Here is a 14,057-nt window from a genome sequence, read left to right as displayed (position 1 = left end):
ACTATAAAAATGTGGTGAGAAGGGGATATTATTGCATGACACACATGGTAAAACTACGGTCTGGGCGGAAACAGATTTTATGCCTCAGTATTTCCATGCGTGTGCCCGCGATGCCAGCATTGTCAATATTTGTCTAATGTGGGCTAATATGAAGTAATCAGCATTCATGAGATTCATTCATGCCTTTTTGATGCTGTTTGCACATCGTTTTCTGTACTTTGGTTACTGTCAACCCCATTTATTTCTAACTCTGTCGTTCTTTGTATATAGACATAACCTTACACTGTATTAAAAAAAATGCTCATCTTAGCAATTACAACCTCAAACATTCAGTGTAAACATCATGGTAAAACATTGATTTAACCTGTAGCTCAAATGATTGACAACATTGGGCTTTTTGATTTCTAAAATGTGATCTTCTTCTTTCTAAGAATAAAGAATGCTAAGAGGAAAAAACTATTTCCCAGCTCTTCGGACCCGTAACCAGTAGCATAAATATATTCATTATAAACCTACTCAGTGAATGCAGCTTTACAGTGAGTTCATTATGAGCAGTTACCTGTAACAGTAAGAAAGACTCCAGGATAACCAGAAAATTCCTCTGATGTGTTAGTGATGATCCTGAATGCATATTGACCAGAGTCACTCATGTTGACATCTTTGATTCTCAGTGTGTTTCCCACAAACTCCACACGACCAGCAAACTGATGATCCTCACGCAGATCTTTGAATTTTGAATCAAAGTTAAGGTAATACCAGACTGTTTCGTCTACTGTATCTCCAGTGGGATGTGAGTATGAAGAGTGAATATCTACTGTTGATCCCACTAAAGCACAAACTCTTGTAGAGGTGTAAGTCACACCCCAACAGACACTGTTAGAAAGACCTGAAAGAGTCACAAATCACTGCTGTAAAATTAACAATCAATTTCAAACATCTGTATGAATTTATGGATGGATGAAAGTAAAACAGTTTTTGCACTTACACTTTAATCTACCAGTAAATCTACAATAAATGTTACACTTACACACAGATGAGGAGGGATTGCCATCTGTAGAGCAGGAATAGCTGTCAGTGTTTCCGCTGGATGACACAAATATGGATTTTGATTTTTCATCTTTTAAATATTGTCTATTCTTGTACCAGTAGTAATTTGTAGATGTCAGATTGCAGGAGAAATCACAGATCAGTTTTACTCGTCCATCTGTAGATTCAGGATTCATCCTCACCTGTTGAACTAAATAAACAAAACCTTACATGACATGAGAAATGAAAAGAGTTGAACTGGACTGATGAGAATGTAAATGTACCTGTTACTGTTAGATTGACTGTGACTGAGCTGAGATGTTTAACTCCATCCTTCATAATGAACATGAGCTGATATTCTCCACTGTCTCTCTCTCTCACATCATCTATTATGAGTTGTGAGTAGTGTTCAGTGATCCGCCGATACGCTCGTCCTGAGTAATCTGAATCTAAAGTCAAATCTTCAGGTTCATCTTTGTTTCTCCAGTTTGTTTTCTGTTTCTGGCTGAACCAGAATCCAGTTTTGATGTTGTTGTTTGGGTAAGAGCACTTCAGTGTCACCTGTGCCCCTCTCACAGCACAAATTTTCTGTTTATCACAGCTCACAGCAAAGCTGTCCAATGTTAGAGACCCTAAAAAGAAAAAGGCATATTATAAAACGGCCAGTTCTGGTTCTTCATTCTGATTGGTTGAAACGCGTTCTCAGCTGTGATAAAACTCACCGGTAAACCCACGGCTCAAACCGTATTACATAGCTTGTAACACTGCGCCACTGTTGTTGTGTACTGTAGAAAATAACTGTCAAAATGTCGGATTTTGTTGTCAATTTTGATTTATTGCGTGGGCTAATTATATTATATTGTATTAATTATAATCCTCAACAATTGAACAATTAATGGCGATATCCAGATAAGTGTCAATAAATATTGTTGAGTTTTCTTGTTAATGCTTCCGTGAGGAGTAGTTGTACCGTATATTATCCACTGGGTGGCGATCACTGATCAGTGGTGGCGATCTTACACAACATAAACACTGATGCTTTCACTCAACACTTTAAAACTCAAGTGTATTTTTTGATCAGCGATCTGAATCGGATCTCTAACAAAAGTCATTCACAGAAATGGAATTATCCCAACATTTTGCTCAAAATTTGAGAGGATAAAAGAACAATTGAAGGTAGGGTGAAACGTTTTTATTTTGTTGTTTGAAAGCAGAGGGTCTGTTCTTTCATTTGATATATTGTATGTTTATATATCTAAAGAAGAACATTTTTCTGGAAGGCATTAATGTTTAACTAAAGCTGGGTGGCAACTCTTTTAAAAAACGCTGGCAGGGAAAGTGTTAAGCATGCTTCCAAGCATATTTGATCCACACGTCAACAGTTGCACGGTATAAATGTTAATGTATAAATTAGATGAATGTTGATTTATGAAAATAAACCACAGTCTTAATGAATCATATTTTCATTTTGTCTTTGCTCCGTCTGTTTTGCTTGGGAACCGCTCTGTTGCAGACACACTTGAGTCTGAGGAACTACTTTGTTTGGCGGAAGACTAATATCTGTACTAATATAATTACAACTTATTTGCTGTGTTTTATTATATGAAATCCTGCTATACATAATTTGAAGCAACCGTTTTATAAACGCAATAAGCCCCGCGAAGCAGTGGGTTACCAGTGCATTTTATAACGGCTAAGGGGGTTTTAGGCACTCCGCTTCGCGTCGTGCCTAACAACGCCCCTTAGCCGTTATAAAATGCACTGGTAACCCACTGCTTCTTGGGGCTTATTGCTTTAATACTGATATGTGTAACATACATTAAATATTTTTTAAAGGTGCCAAAGAATGCACTGATACAATATGTTATTTTGTTCTCTGATACCTTACATGTCTATTTATAAACCTAGGATTTGTCCCCAAAATGAAATGGTCCATTATTGAAAGGGTCATGAATAATAATGTTGAGCTCTGCTCTGATTGGCTGTTTCTAAGAGCGGCTCATTACAGAGTTTTGTGTGTATGTAAACAGATCTTATGTTTGAGCCTGTATCAGAAGACACACATTGAACTCTTTCCCCGCCATTGATGAGTTATCTCGTTAATTAAGAGAAAACATTTGCATAAAAAATCTAATAATAATATTCTGCAATACCGCAAAAAAAAAAAACTGATGCCAAAACATTATTTACTAATTTTAAACTCTGTGTATGTTTTGATAATCGTTCTGAATCTGATCTCTAACAAAATTCCTTCACAAAAATGCTTTTTGCTGAAAATTTTGTATTTTTAAAGAAAAATACCCATATTTAAATGTTTATAAGCAGAGATTAGGATGAAAAGTTTTTTTCCTGTTTTGTTTGTTTGAAAGCAGAGGGTCTGTTCTTTCATTTTATATATTTGTGTGTTTTTAAATTTTTTCTGTCCGGGAATGAGTTAAGGATTAATAAATTATTCGGACGATTCTGAGTAGTAAGTTTGTGGGGTTTTTTTCAGTATAGACGTGCAAAATGGAACTGTAACGTCAATAGTAGAACTTCAGCCTAAACATTAGCATATAGCATTAACTAGCATATAGCGCTAACTCAACAGTCACAACTTTGTTTTTAGCATTAAAACAACATTGTAATTAATCTAATGTAAATTTGATGTTGAGGTGTACATCTCAACTACAGTATAACACAGAGATGTTCACAAGTCTCTGAGCTCGAGTCCAAGTCAAGTCTGAAGTCTCGTTGTAACAAATAAAACTCTAATAACAAAAAAAGAACAAAGTTGCACATTAAGTAAGGTCTAAAATTAGCATTAGGTACAGAAATTTAATTAAATGGACAATAACACTGTCTTTATTGTACAAATTAAATATTATTATTATTATTATTATTTTTAGAGCAATAGAAGTGATGTACTATTTGTCTTGGGTTGTTTGATTAACATTAATGACACAGACTTAAGTAGGTTAATTGAGGTTACTGTCTCTTTAAGAACAAATAAGCACAGACTGGTTTCTGACTGGTTTCTTAAGACATAAACAAATGTTTTTATTAGAAAAAGAATACTGTGAGATCATTTTGTGTGTATGTGTCCTGTCAAGAAAAGAAAGATTTTATGTTGGCTTAACTTCTGAAACACTTCTCTCTGTATGTACACTACTGAGGGCACTTAAACGCCTGCTCACAAACAGTGCTTCAGAAAGAAGAAGCAGCAGTCGCTTCACATAAAAACATTAAATTTTTTTTCATTGCTCTGTCCAGCAAATGTATGTTAATGGACTACAGTATGACACAAAATAGCGCAACTCTGGACCTGACTGGAGTTGGACCGGAATTTTTTTTACCGCATGTGCTTACAGAAACTTGCTCACTTGAGCGCCTTTTTGCGGTGAAATTGTTTAACCATTTAACTATTTAAATTGCATATTAATCCGCGAATCGCATGCGAGTCGAACCGCGGGTCCGTCACAGAACTACCCAAAGCTTCAGATGAGTGGCACAGCAGTGGCCGGTGCAGTCAACATGTATGTTTGCGGCAGCGCTCGCGGAGCAAATACATCATGTGTTACATCGTTGGCAGGTTGTAGGTAACAGAGGGAGGGGATTAACAGCAAGCTCATCAGATGTTTCCTAAAAATAAACATTGTTCACGAGTCGCACGGCTCGAGTCGAGTCTGAAGTCTTTGAGGACGAGTCTGAAGTCGAGTCTCAAGTCACTGTGTGTGCGACTTTAGTCGCACTTGAGTCCGATTCTCAAACTCGAGTCCCCATCTCTGCTATAACATCACAGTTAGTGTTATGTTGAGATTGGACTGTTTTCCAGCAGTCTTTTGCATGTACATAGCTTACATAAGAGGTACGACCCCTTTAAACTAAAGCAAAATTGAGGTTTTAATCTTAATCCAACCAACTTCAGGTTATAAAAATGTAACTATAAAAAAACATGAAAAAAACATAAAATGCATAGGAATAATATATCGCAATATTATTATTATAATTAATAATACCCCTATTATTATTGCTATCTGTGTTTAAGGGGAACAATATTACTGCTCATTCAATAAAGGTGGATGGAAAACAAACAAAAAACTCCAAGGCACTTTCTTTAGAAAAGTAAAAAAGCCTTTATTACTATGGCTTGGTCATAATAAATCTTTAAAAAACTCTGAAGCGTTTCAGCATCTTCTTCAGGTGGATTTTGTCAGAATCCTGCCGGATCCTGTTGGTATTTAGATCTAGTTTAGCATGGCAGGGTTCTGACAGTACATATGTTCTATGTGGGAAATGTGTGGTTGTAGTATTGGTTTATTTCGACCACGCATTTCCCGGGTCTCGTCACTTTTTCCCCGATCCCTTACTTGTAATTATTTCCAGCTGTATGTAATTTACTTTCTCCCTATTTAAGAGTCCTTGTGTTTGTTGTCCAGTGCACGTTCGTCTTGTCTCATGCCCTGTCGGTTCCTGTGAGTTTTTGATGTTCATTATCCTGATCTGTGTAATCTGTTGTAGAGTTTATTGTTAGTTTTTGTCAAGTTTAGTATTAGTTTAGTGTCGTGTTTTCCCTGCCTTGTTTTGCCCCCTCGTGGGTTTTGTTTTCCTGTTTTTCCCCTGTTTTGACAATAAATTCCTTTTTGTTACGTCCGCATCTGGGTTCGTGTTTTGTGTTCCCCAAATCCTGACAGATTTTTGTTGAAAAAATGCAATCTAATTTTTTTAAATCTTTACTTAAACACTGTACAAGAAGTATGCAGAAATTACTTAAAAGAAACCTGAAACATTCATCAAATTTGCTCCATTTTGGCATTGTATTGTATGTACGCAATTCTCATCTATAGGAATGAGATTAAAAAAGTTCAAGATGAAAGCTTTGGTACAGAAAGCTTTTACTCAAACAACAACTAAACTGTCATTCACTTAATAGTGTTCATACCTTGAATGTGTAACAGCAGGATCAGAGATGAGAGTCTGGAGTTCATCATTTCACCTTAAAGAAATGCACATGCTGTATACAATACAAGACATACAGCAAAAACTTTTCTCAATTCAATAATACAGTTCAGTTCTGCCTCATTACAGTAAAATCAATAACACACAACTGTTATGACAACAAACATGCTTAAAATAACAACAGCAACAACAAAAAATATATTATAACAATTCTACTTCAGTTAAAAGATTAAACATACATACAGTATATATTCTTGTGGAGTTGTTTGACTTCAAGTTGCAGCAGTGGTTTGTAAAGTTTTTAGTTTGGGTAGATGGTAGATACGCTATTATGATCTAAGTTCCTTCCTTTTTTCTTACCAAAGCCATTGAGAAACACTTGCAACAGTCATAAACTGTAAATGCAATCTAACACAAACCAAATGAATTAATTACTTTATAAGTAAATGGAGCTAAACACTAAATATTAAATACAATTCCAGAGTCAAAATAAATATAATACACTCTGTGATTTTCTGTGAACAATATTTCAGCCATGTTTAACAGACTGACTCATAAACACTAAGATGAATACCAGAACAGCTAAAATAACCTCGCGTAAGAAAATAGAGGAAGATCAAGAGGAAGAGGAAATACTCTGGGTATTTCTCAGATTGTGAAAGATCTCAGACTTTTTTTCTCACTCCTCCTTCCATCAACCCGTGACCCAGAAAACTCAAACTCAGTCATGAAGGACATTTCAAAAGTCTAATAGCAAAGCGAGAAGCTGAGGATGGAGGAGTGAGGAGGTTTTCAGAGGAGTTGTGAGAGAGGATACACAGGTGTGTCATACGTGAACGTGTTGTGTTGACAAAACCTGATGCATATATAAATTCTCCTCTCTTTTCACATCTTAACATCATATTCAAACACACATGAATGTCAGTATTTATTATTAAGATGTGCTTCTTGTCTATTGCTTTCAGACAGTTTGTTTAATACTCATTTGAGACGTGCATTATAAAGCACTTTTATCTGTTTTTGAATTTATTCTGGTATATAACCTCCTAAGACCTGCCACATACATGGACATCACATTTTTTGTTGTTTGCACCGTTATACCTAATTCTGTGTATCGTGAACCTGTTGTACACAAACGTGAACAATTACACTGCTTTATGTTTTAAGAAAAATATTTGGTTATTATATTTTTTGGTTCTTTCTGACCTCAAATAGCTTGAAGAAATCTAATATGCAAGCCAAACCAAAGCTCGGGCTATCCTCTTATAGAAGGATAATATAAAGACATTATTTTACTGTTTAACTCAGATGTGTCTTTAAGTGCCTCTTACCAAGATGAAAATGAGGCTTAATCCTCACAAAAGATCTCAAACAAATACAAAGAAGGATCTATAAGTAAACTCAGTATGTAATTGCAGTACACTGTCAAAAATAAAGGTACGAAGCTGTCACTGGGGCAGTACCCTTTAAAAAAGATCCTAATATGTACCATTTAGGTACAAATATGTACCTTTAAAGGTACATTTTGGCAGTTCAAAGTACTAATATGCACTCTTTGGGTACAAAGGTGTACCTTTTTGAAAGGATACTGTCCCAGTGACAACTTTTGTACCTTTATTTCTGAGAGTGTATGTGAGGATGATGGACTGCTTCTGCAGAGATTTCTCAGTTTGCCTCAGATGGACTTTTTTCTTTATTTTTCTTTTTTATGACGCAATGGGTGCTGAGGAGCCTCCAAATTCAAAAACGTTTTAAATTACAACAAAAATACTAGAAAACTGTGAACTGTGTATATTTTTGCAACTTTAAGACACATAGATACCAAAAACCTAATTCTAGTTGTTACATTTTAGTTAATGTGCAATTTGTAAATTTTAGCGAAAAAATCTAGCAGTAAGGTTGTGAATTGCAACCAACTGCTCAGCCCACTGCTCACCCCTCCCTTTTAAAGCACATTGAGAAGTTACGGTAGCTGACACAGGACAAAGATGTCATCGTCTGAGACAGCAAAGAGCAGCCAATCAAATAATGAGGTTAATATAATATATAAAAATATAATGACGAGACCCGTGGTGTATGTAGATAAAATGGCTAATTTTAAGGTAATCGAAACATAACCTTTGATTAATACTAATCAGAGTTTAGTATTAAGTGAGTATTTTGTGAACTCTTTCATCATAAACCCGTTCGTTAAGACGCATGATGCACATGGTTAACATGATGACGCAACAAACACATATTTTGATTTTGTGCCCCTCAGAACCGAAGTCACCGGCCACCACTGTCAGTGAGTTAAAGAAACCAGATTACATGAAGATGAGAGAGAGGAAATACATTTATTCAAAGAAAAAAATCTAAATAAAATCTATAATACGTATTAGTTATATTGTAATTTAACAACTGAAATGATAACTGAATACATGAAAAAATGGCTGTTGCTTTGGCTAATGATGTTCAGTACAGAGCCGGGTTTGACTGTTCTGTATTTTTTAAGTTATCGTCTTGTGTACAGCAGGATAATTTAATGTTCATCGTTGGTTATTAACTTAAAAAAACTTTTGTTTATTGAATTAAATTGCATATTTCCTTTAACTGTACTTCAAGAAATCATCAGATGTTTTTGCGAGATTTAAGATATGTCCCCTCCTACTTTTCTAAGCAGTAAGTACTGAAACCCATGTAAGACAGTAGCCATTTTTATCTGGAATTCAGTAACAGTCTGATTTAGTGAAGATGTAATCGAGTACATTGCAGTATCATCCTACACTGATGATCCTACACATTATTATGTTACTGTATGTGACATCACTGCATCGATGATGTCGCTGCCAAGAGATTTTTGACAGGTGATGATGTCATAGAGTTTTGACATCACTCCAGCAGTTCAGCTGATCACAGACATGTGCACCACTTGAGTCTAACAATGACAAACACATAGAAAGAGATGATGTTATAAAATCTGAGCATTAGTTTATTGTATTACAGAAGATTCTCTATATACAGAATTTCTCACCTCTTCATGTTTGTCATCAGTTCTGTTTTTAGATTTTAATTTCTTCATGCTGATGAAAAACCTGTAGGATCAGAATTCACACTCCATTATTCAAAGTCTTTAAATCTGAATTCATATCAAAATATTCACAGTGTGTTGTGCAGTTTTGAATTTTACTTGATATTTTTTCTTACCACATCCACAGAGCTCCTAAAATGAGAAACTGAGGCAGAAACACCAGCAGACAGACTGTGTGATGACCAAACACTGAGAATGTTTCTGAAAAAAAATATTTAGTAATACTTAGAGAAGACTGACTGAAAGTAGCTCAGTGATAATGTGTTAATAAATCAGAATCAAGGACTGATCTATTTTATCATTGTTTACTAAAGTCAGATGAAGTATGATGAGATGTTGTCTTACCTCTTACAGCACATGAATACTCTTGTAGCTCCTTTCTGTTGATTGAGTTCAGGTACAGCTTGTTTAATAATCTCAATCCATCTGTTACCTGTTGTCCTTTCTTATACCAGATGTAAGTATGTTTGCTATCAAGAGTGCATTCGGTTGAACAGCTTAATATCACTTTTTCTCCATCTATCACAGGGTTTGGGCTGCTTCTCACCTGTGTATCTGAGGGTTCATATAACAGAATTCACATGAAATACTTTTCAGAATTAGGCTTGAAATATTTTGTTGATTAACTCAACTGGTGGAGCATGACATGATAAAGCCAAGAATATGGATTTGATTCCTGAAATATATTTTTTAACAGAAACAAAAACACAAACTCAAATCACTTGAACAGAAAAAATAAAGCTATATCATCGATCGACTGGGCAACATTGTCTTGCCAACAGACAGGTTCAATAACCATAAGGTTAGTGTAGTAAAACCATGATTTTGCTGATGTTAATCAATACACAAAAAAAACATGGTTACTACACTTTTACCACAATAAAACCATGGTTAATTTTCATAAGGGTGAACTTGAAAACGCATCGTGTGCACGGCACTTCCTACCCAACAACAACGCGCATGCACAAAGCTGAATAAGTTCATGTTTGCGTCTTATAGGTTTACGGACAAGCACACACTAACACGTCTCAAAATACAACAGCTGTCTTAGTGAGTATCATATAAAACAATTGATTATCTTAAACATTTTATTGCATTCGGTCTTATATGCCTACATCCCTTACGAAAATTAACCATGGTTTATTCTGGTAAAAGGGTAGTAATGGTTTTCTGGTGTATTGATTACTATCAGCAAAACTATGGTTTTACTACACTAACCATGGTTTAACTGTGGTTTTTGAAAACCGTGGTTGTCAAAACCATAGTTATTTTGTGGTAACCAGTAACCATGTTTTTTTTTTTGTTTTAACTGTAGTAAAAATATGATTAATTTTCATAAGGGTTGTTGAAGTATCTGTCATTAAAGTTAATTAATAAGAAAACAAGAAGAGAAAATCTGTCTAACTATAATTTTGTAACAAAGATAAATTCAAATTTATCTTAAATAGGCTCAATTATTTTTTGCCAAAAGTGTTCAGTTTAAGGTGCATCATGGAGTTAGATTTTACAAACGTTACTGCAGTTAACATGAGATGTTTTATTTCATTAACAGACAGTAAATCAGATGTGAGAAATAGAAAAGGTTCAAATTCAGATTTACATTATGTTTACATGCCAGTAATCCATGCAGTCAGTGTACTAGCCTATACTTATAGCTATCAGGGATGGGCAGTATTTTAAATACATGTATCAACTAGTTCAGACCAGACAACAGAGTTCAGGTAAGCAAATATATCTGTGCAGCTTTTAGTGGGCAATAATTGAAATGTTGGAGTGGGAAATAAAGCAAAGGCGATTGAATTATTGGGTGTGATGTGATTTGTGTTATTATAACTGTCGCAAAAGGAAATTCAAATTCACACTTGCACGTTGGCAGGCAGTTTAATGCACGACTGAGACAGAGTGTTGAATGCTGACAAATTGGCCTACACTTTTGACTTAAAGGAAAACTACAATTTTTTTATATTTTACTATGTTCTTACCTCAACTTAGACAAATTAATACATAACTATCTTTTTTCAATGCATGGAGAAAGAGCACATAGTTTGCAGCACTTCGACCTCAGTGCGCAGTAACATCTTCACAGGAGTAATGCTGTTACTGCGCCAGAGGTTGAAGTGCTGCAAACAAAGTGCTCTTCCGCCATACAATATAGTTCTCATTTTTTTATTCACTTAAAAATCACGTTTTATTTTGTGCCACCATACTTACTTGTGTTACTATGTAACAGTCTTTAAATAGGGAAAACATGGAAGTGTTTGGTGGCTTCTAAATTCATCCCTGTTTGGATCCTAAGGAATAAATGGGACTAGGCTAAATGCTAACACATTCATGACATGCTGTGCAAAGATTAAGTGCAAATACAGTATTGAAAAAAGATAGGCATGTATTAATTCATCAGGTAAGAACATAGTAAAATATTAAAAAACTGTGTAAACCTAAAAGGCTTTTATGCTTGACGTGCTTTCCATTATAATTCTGTGAAATGACAGAGGGCGACTCGTGAGTAATTGTTCTCAAAACCACCAAAAAGCAGCAATGAGAGGAATTAGTTTGCCGAATAATTTGTCTCGTGAGACGTTTGTAAATCCATGGATTTCTTAACATATAAACTGATTAGGTTGTGGGTCATTTTGACGACACATGAAAAAGTTTTTATGATGTTTTTATAAAACATCACTTTACTTGAAGGGGTGTTCATAAGGCTGACATGAAACATTCATAATCATAACATGACACGTGTCATGAATATGAAGGAGATTTTATGGATGTTTATGACAACTGTCATTAAGTGTCATTGTTCAATTATGTCATTTTTATTGCAAAGATGACATTAGCTACGAATACATGGACACATTTTGCCTCCATCGGATTAAAATCCTTCCGATTAATAAATCCTATCATAGCGTTTACATGAACACTTAATAATGTGATCGGATTGATATGCGTGTTTATATGACACAAGATTTAAATCAGATTTGATCATTTGACATGCGCACATTACACAAATATAGTTTCACACTGTTTCAAGATTTGCTTTGTGCCTCACTCTGATTATAAAGCAGCAGCTAAAACACCCATTCACGTGTGCCCAAAAAGCGTATTTTACTTCACGCAGACCGTTCGCGAGAGCGAATCTAAACACACGCGTTTGTGGATCAAAGTATAAATCATGGACTGACCAGACAGCGCTGTCTTGTATCACTTTATGGGGAATTGGAAGGATAATAGGAACAAGATTAACAAGACAATCACTTCTTGTGACTTCCTTCAACAAAACAAACTCGAGTTATTTGCGTCACATATCATTACGCCAATTCTACGTCATTGCACGTGTGCATATGCTCCACACTCCCATCCTGTAGGTGGCGGAAATGCACCTTTCAGTGGGTTTGCCAACCGCCATTAAAAGAAAAGAAGATGGCACATGCGCAGAGCGTCCCAGTTTCAGTTATCCATCCGATCAAGTGTATACATGTCCTTTTTGAACGGATTACAAAAGGTATAAACCACCCCTAACAAGCGGATTAGATTTTTAATCAGATTGGCACTTTTTAGTCCGATTGAGGTGTTTATATGGAGCATTTTTATTCAGATTGATCATTTAAACGGATTACAAATGTCCATGTAAACGCAGCTATTGTTTGAGATGTCTTTGTTATGACAACTTGACATTAAAGCAACACTATGTAGTTTTTTTACCTTTAAATAATGTCTCTAAAATAATTTCAGTGATAGAACAACTTTTAACTGGACAAATTGTACTGTTGCTGCAACCTGAGCAGCCTCCTAGCTGCTACAAGCACACTCTGAAAGTGGCGGTGGAGGGTAGAGCACACAGCCCCGCCCCTCCCCCTGCCTGCAGAAGAGTGTCTGATACCAGGCACTGTTGCACTTTTCAACCACATGGGGGAGCTGTAAGTCATTTGTACATGGAAACTACATTGTGTTGCTTTAACCCATACATCATAACTTGCCATGACAACTTGACATTAACCAAGACAACATAACTGACCACTTTTTACCAGTGATACAAAAATAATTTGTCATTAAAATGTCATTAAGTGTTAATACTCTGTTGAATAGTTTTTATAACAGCATCATGAATATTCTTCAGTTCATAATGTTTATTTGACCGAGTATTAATAATATTTGACATAGTATTAACACTTAATGACATTTAAATCATGGTTTAATGTAATGTTAACCCACAAAGCTAGGTAGTTTCTTAAGTTTGATAATTATTGTTTATAATTTATAACAAGTTGTGTTGTATTAGTTTATGTGTCAAGTTGTCATAACAAAGATATCTCAAACAATGTCATCTTTGCATTAAAAATTACATAATTGAGTAAATGACACTTAATGGCAGTTGTCATAAATGTGCATAAAATCTTCTTCATGTTCATGACACATGTCATGTTATGATTATGTGTCATGTCGGCCTTATGCACACCCCTTCAAGTAAAGTGTTACCAAGTTTTTTTTTCTAGTTTTTTATTTTTTACAGGGCAGGGGAAAGCAAGAGGTACGTAAAATAAAATGAAAGTTTCTAAGTAGTTGCACATATCTAAATGCTTTTTGGCATTCAGAAATAGACCCAGATAGATTTCAGCCTAATAGGGATACTTGCACAGAATCACCAATTTCACATGTATTTTGTGTATTTTCAAAATACAAAATACCGTATTTGTATTTAAATACATTTTTCCTCACAGTATTTTGTATTTGTATTTAAATACATTTTTCGACACAGTATTTTGTATTTGTATTTGAAATACATTTCCATGTATTTATGCCCATCTCTGATAGCTATGATGACAAAATTTTCAAAAACCTCAAAGCTCAAAATGTATCACATTACAAGACAAAGCAGACATTCCCATTTACAAAGATCATGAACATTTACTGTTTTAGTTGGACTGGGCATCAGACTCATGGTACTCATGGCTTTTAGAATGATGCCTGCAGTTATGATGTTTTATTAACAAAGTTCGGGAGGAACACGTTCAAATAATCAACC

General features: G+C 35.1%; 1 protein-coding gene across 5 annotated transcripts in view; it reads right to left on the bottom strand.

Moving 5' to 3' along the window:
- Window positions 1–14,057, bottom strand: part of LOC129453090 (sialoadhesin-like) — a 205,332-nt gene that overhangs the window by 134,054 nt on the left and 57,221 nt on the right. For 3 of the 5 annotated variants that reach the window (XM_073862005.1, XM_073862012.1, XM_073862013.1), the window contains exons 3-5: window positions 1,311–1,658; window positions 1,028–1,237; window positions 560–886 (exon numbers count right to left, since the gene is read on the bottom strand). In XM_073862005.1, the coding sequence (XP_073718106.1) occupies window positions 560–886; window positions 1,028–1,237; window positions 1,311–1,658 (885 nt within the window). The remainder of the gene's footprint in view (window positions 1–559; window positions 887–1,027; window positions 1,238–1,310; window positions 1,659–14,057) is intronic. The other 2 variants (XM_073862009.1, XM_073862010.1) reach the window with 1 other exon arrangement.

This window comes from Misgurnus anguillicaudatus, chromosome 23 (assembly GCF_027580225.2).
Source record: "Misgurnus anguillicaudatus chromosome 23, ASM2758022v2, whole genome shotgun sequence".
NCBI classification, from domain to species: Eukaryota; Metazoa; Chordata; class Actinopteri; order Cypriniformes; family Cobitidae; genus Misgurnus; species Misgurnus anguillicaudatus.
This window is presented reverse-complemented; position numbering and strand designations above follow the sequence as displayed.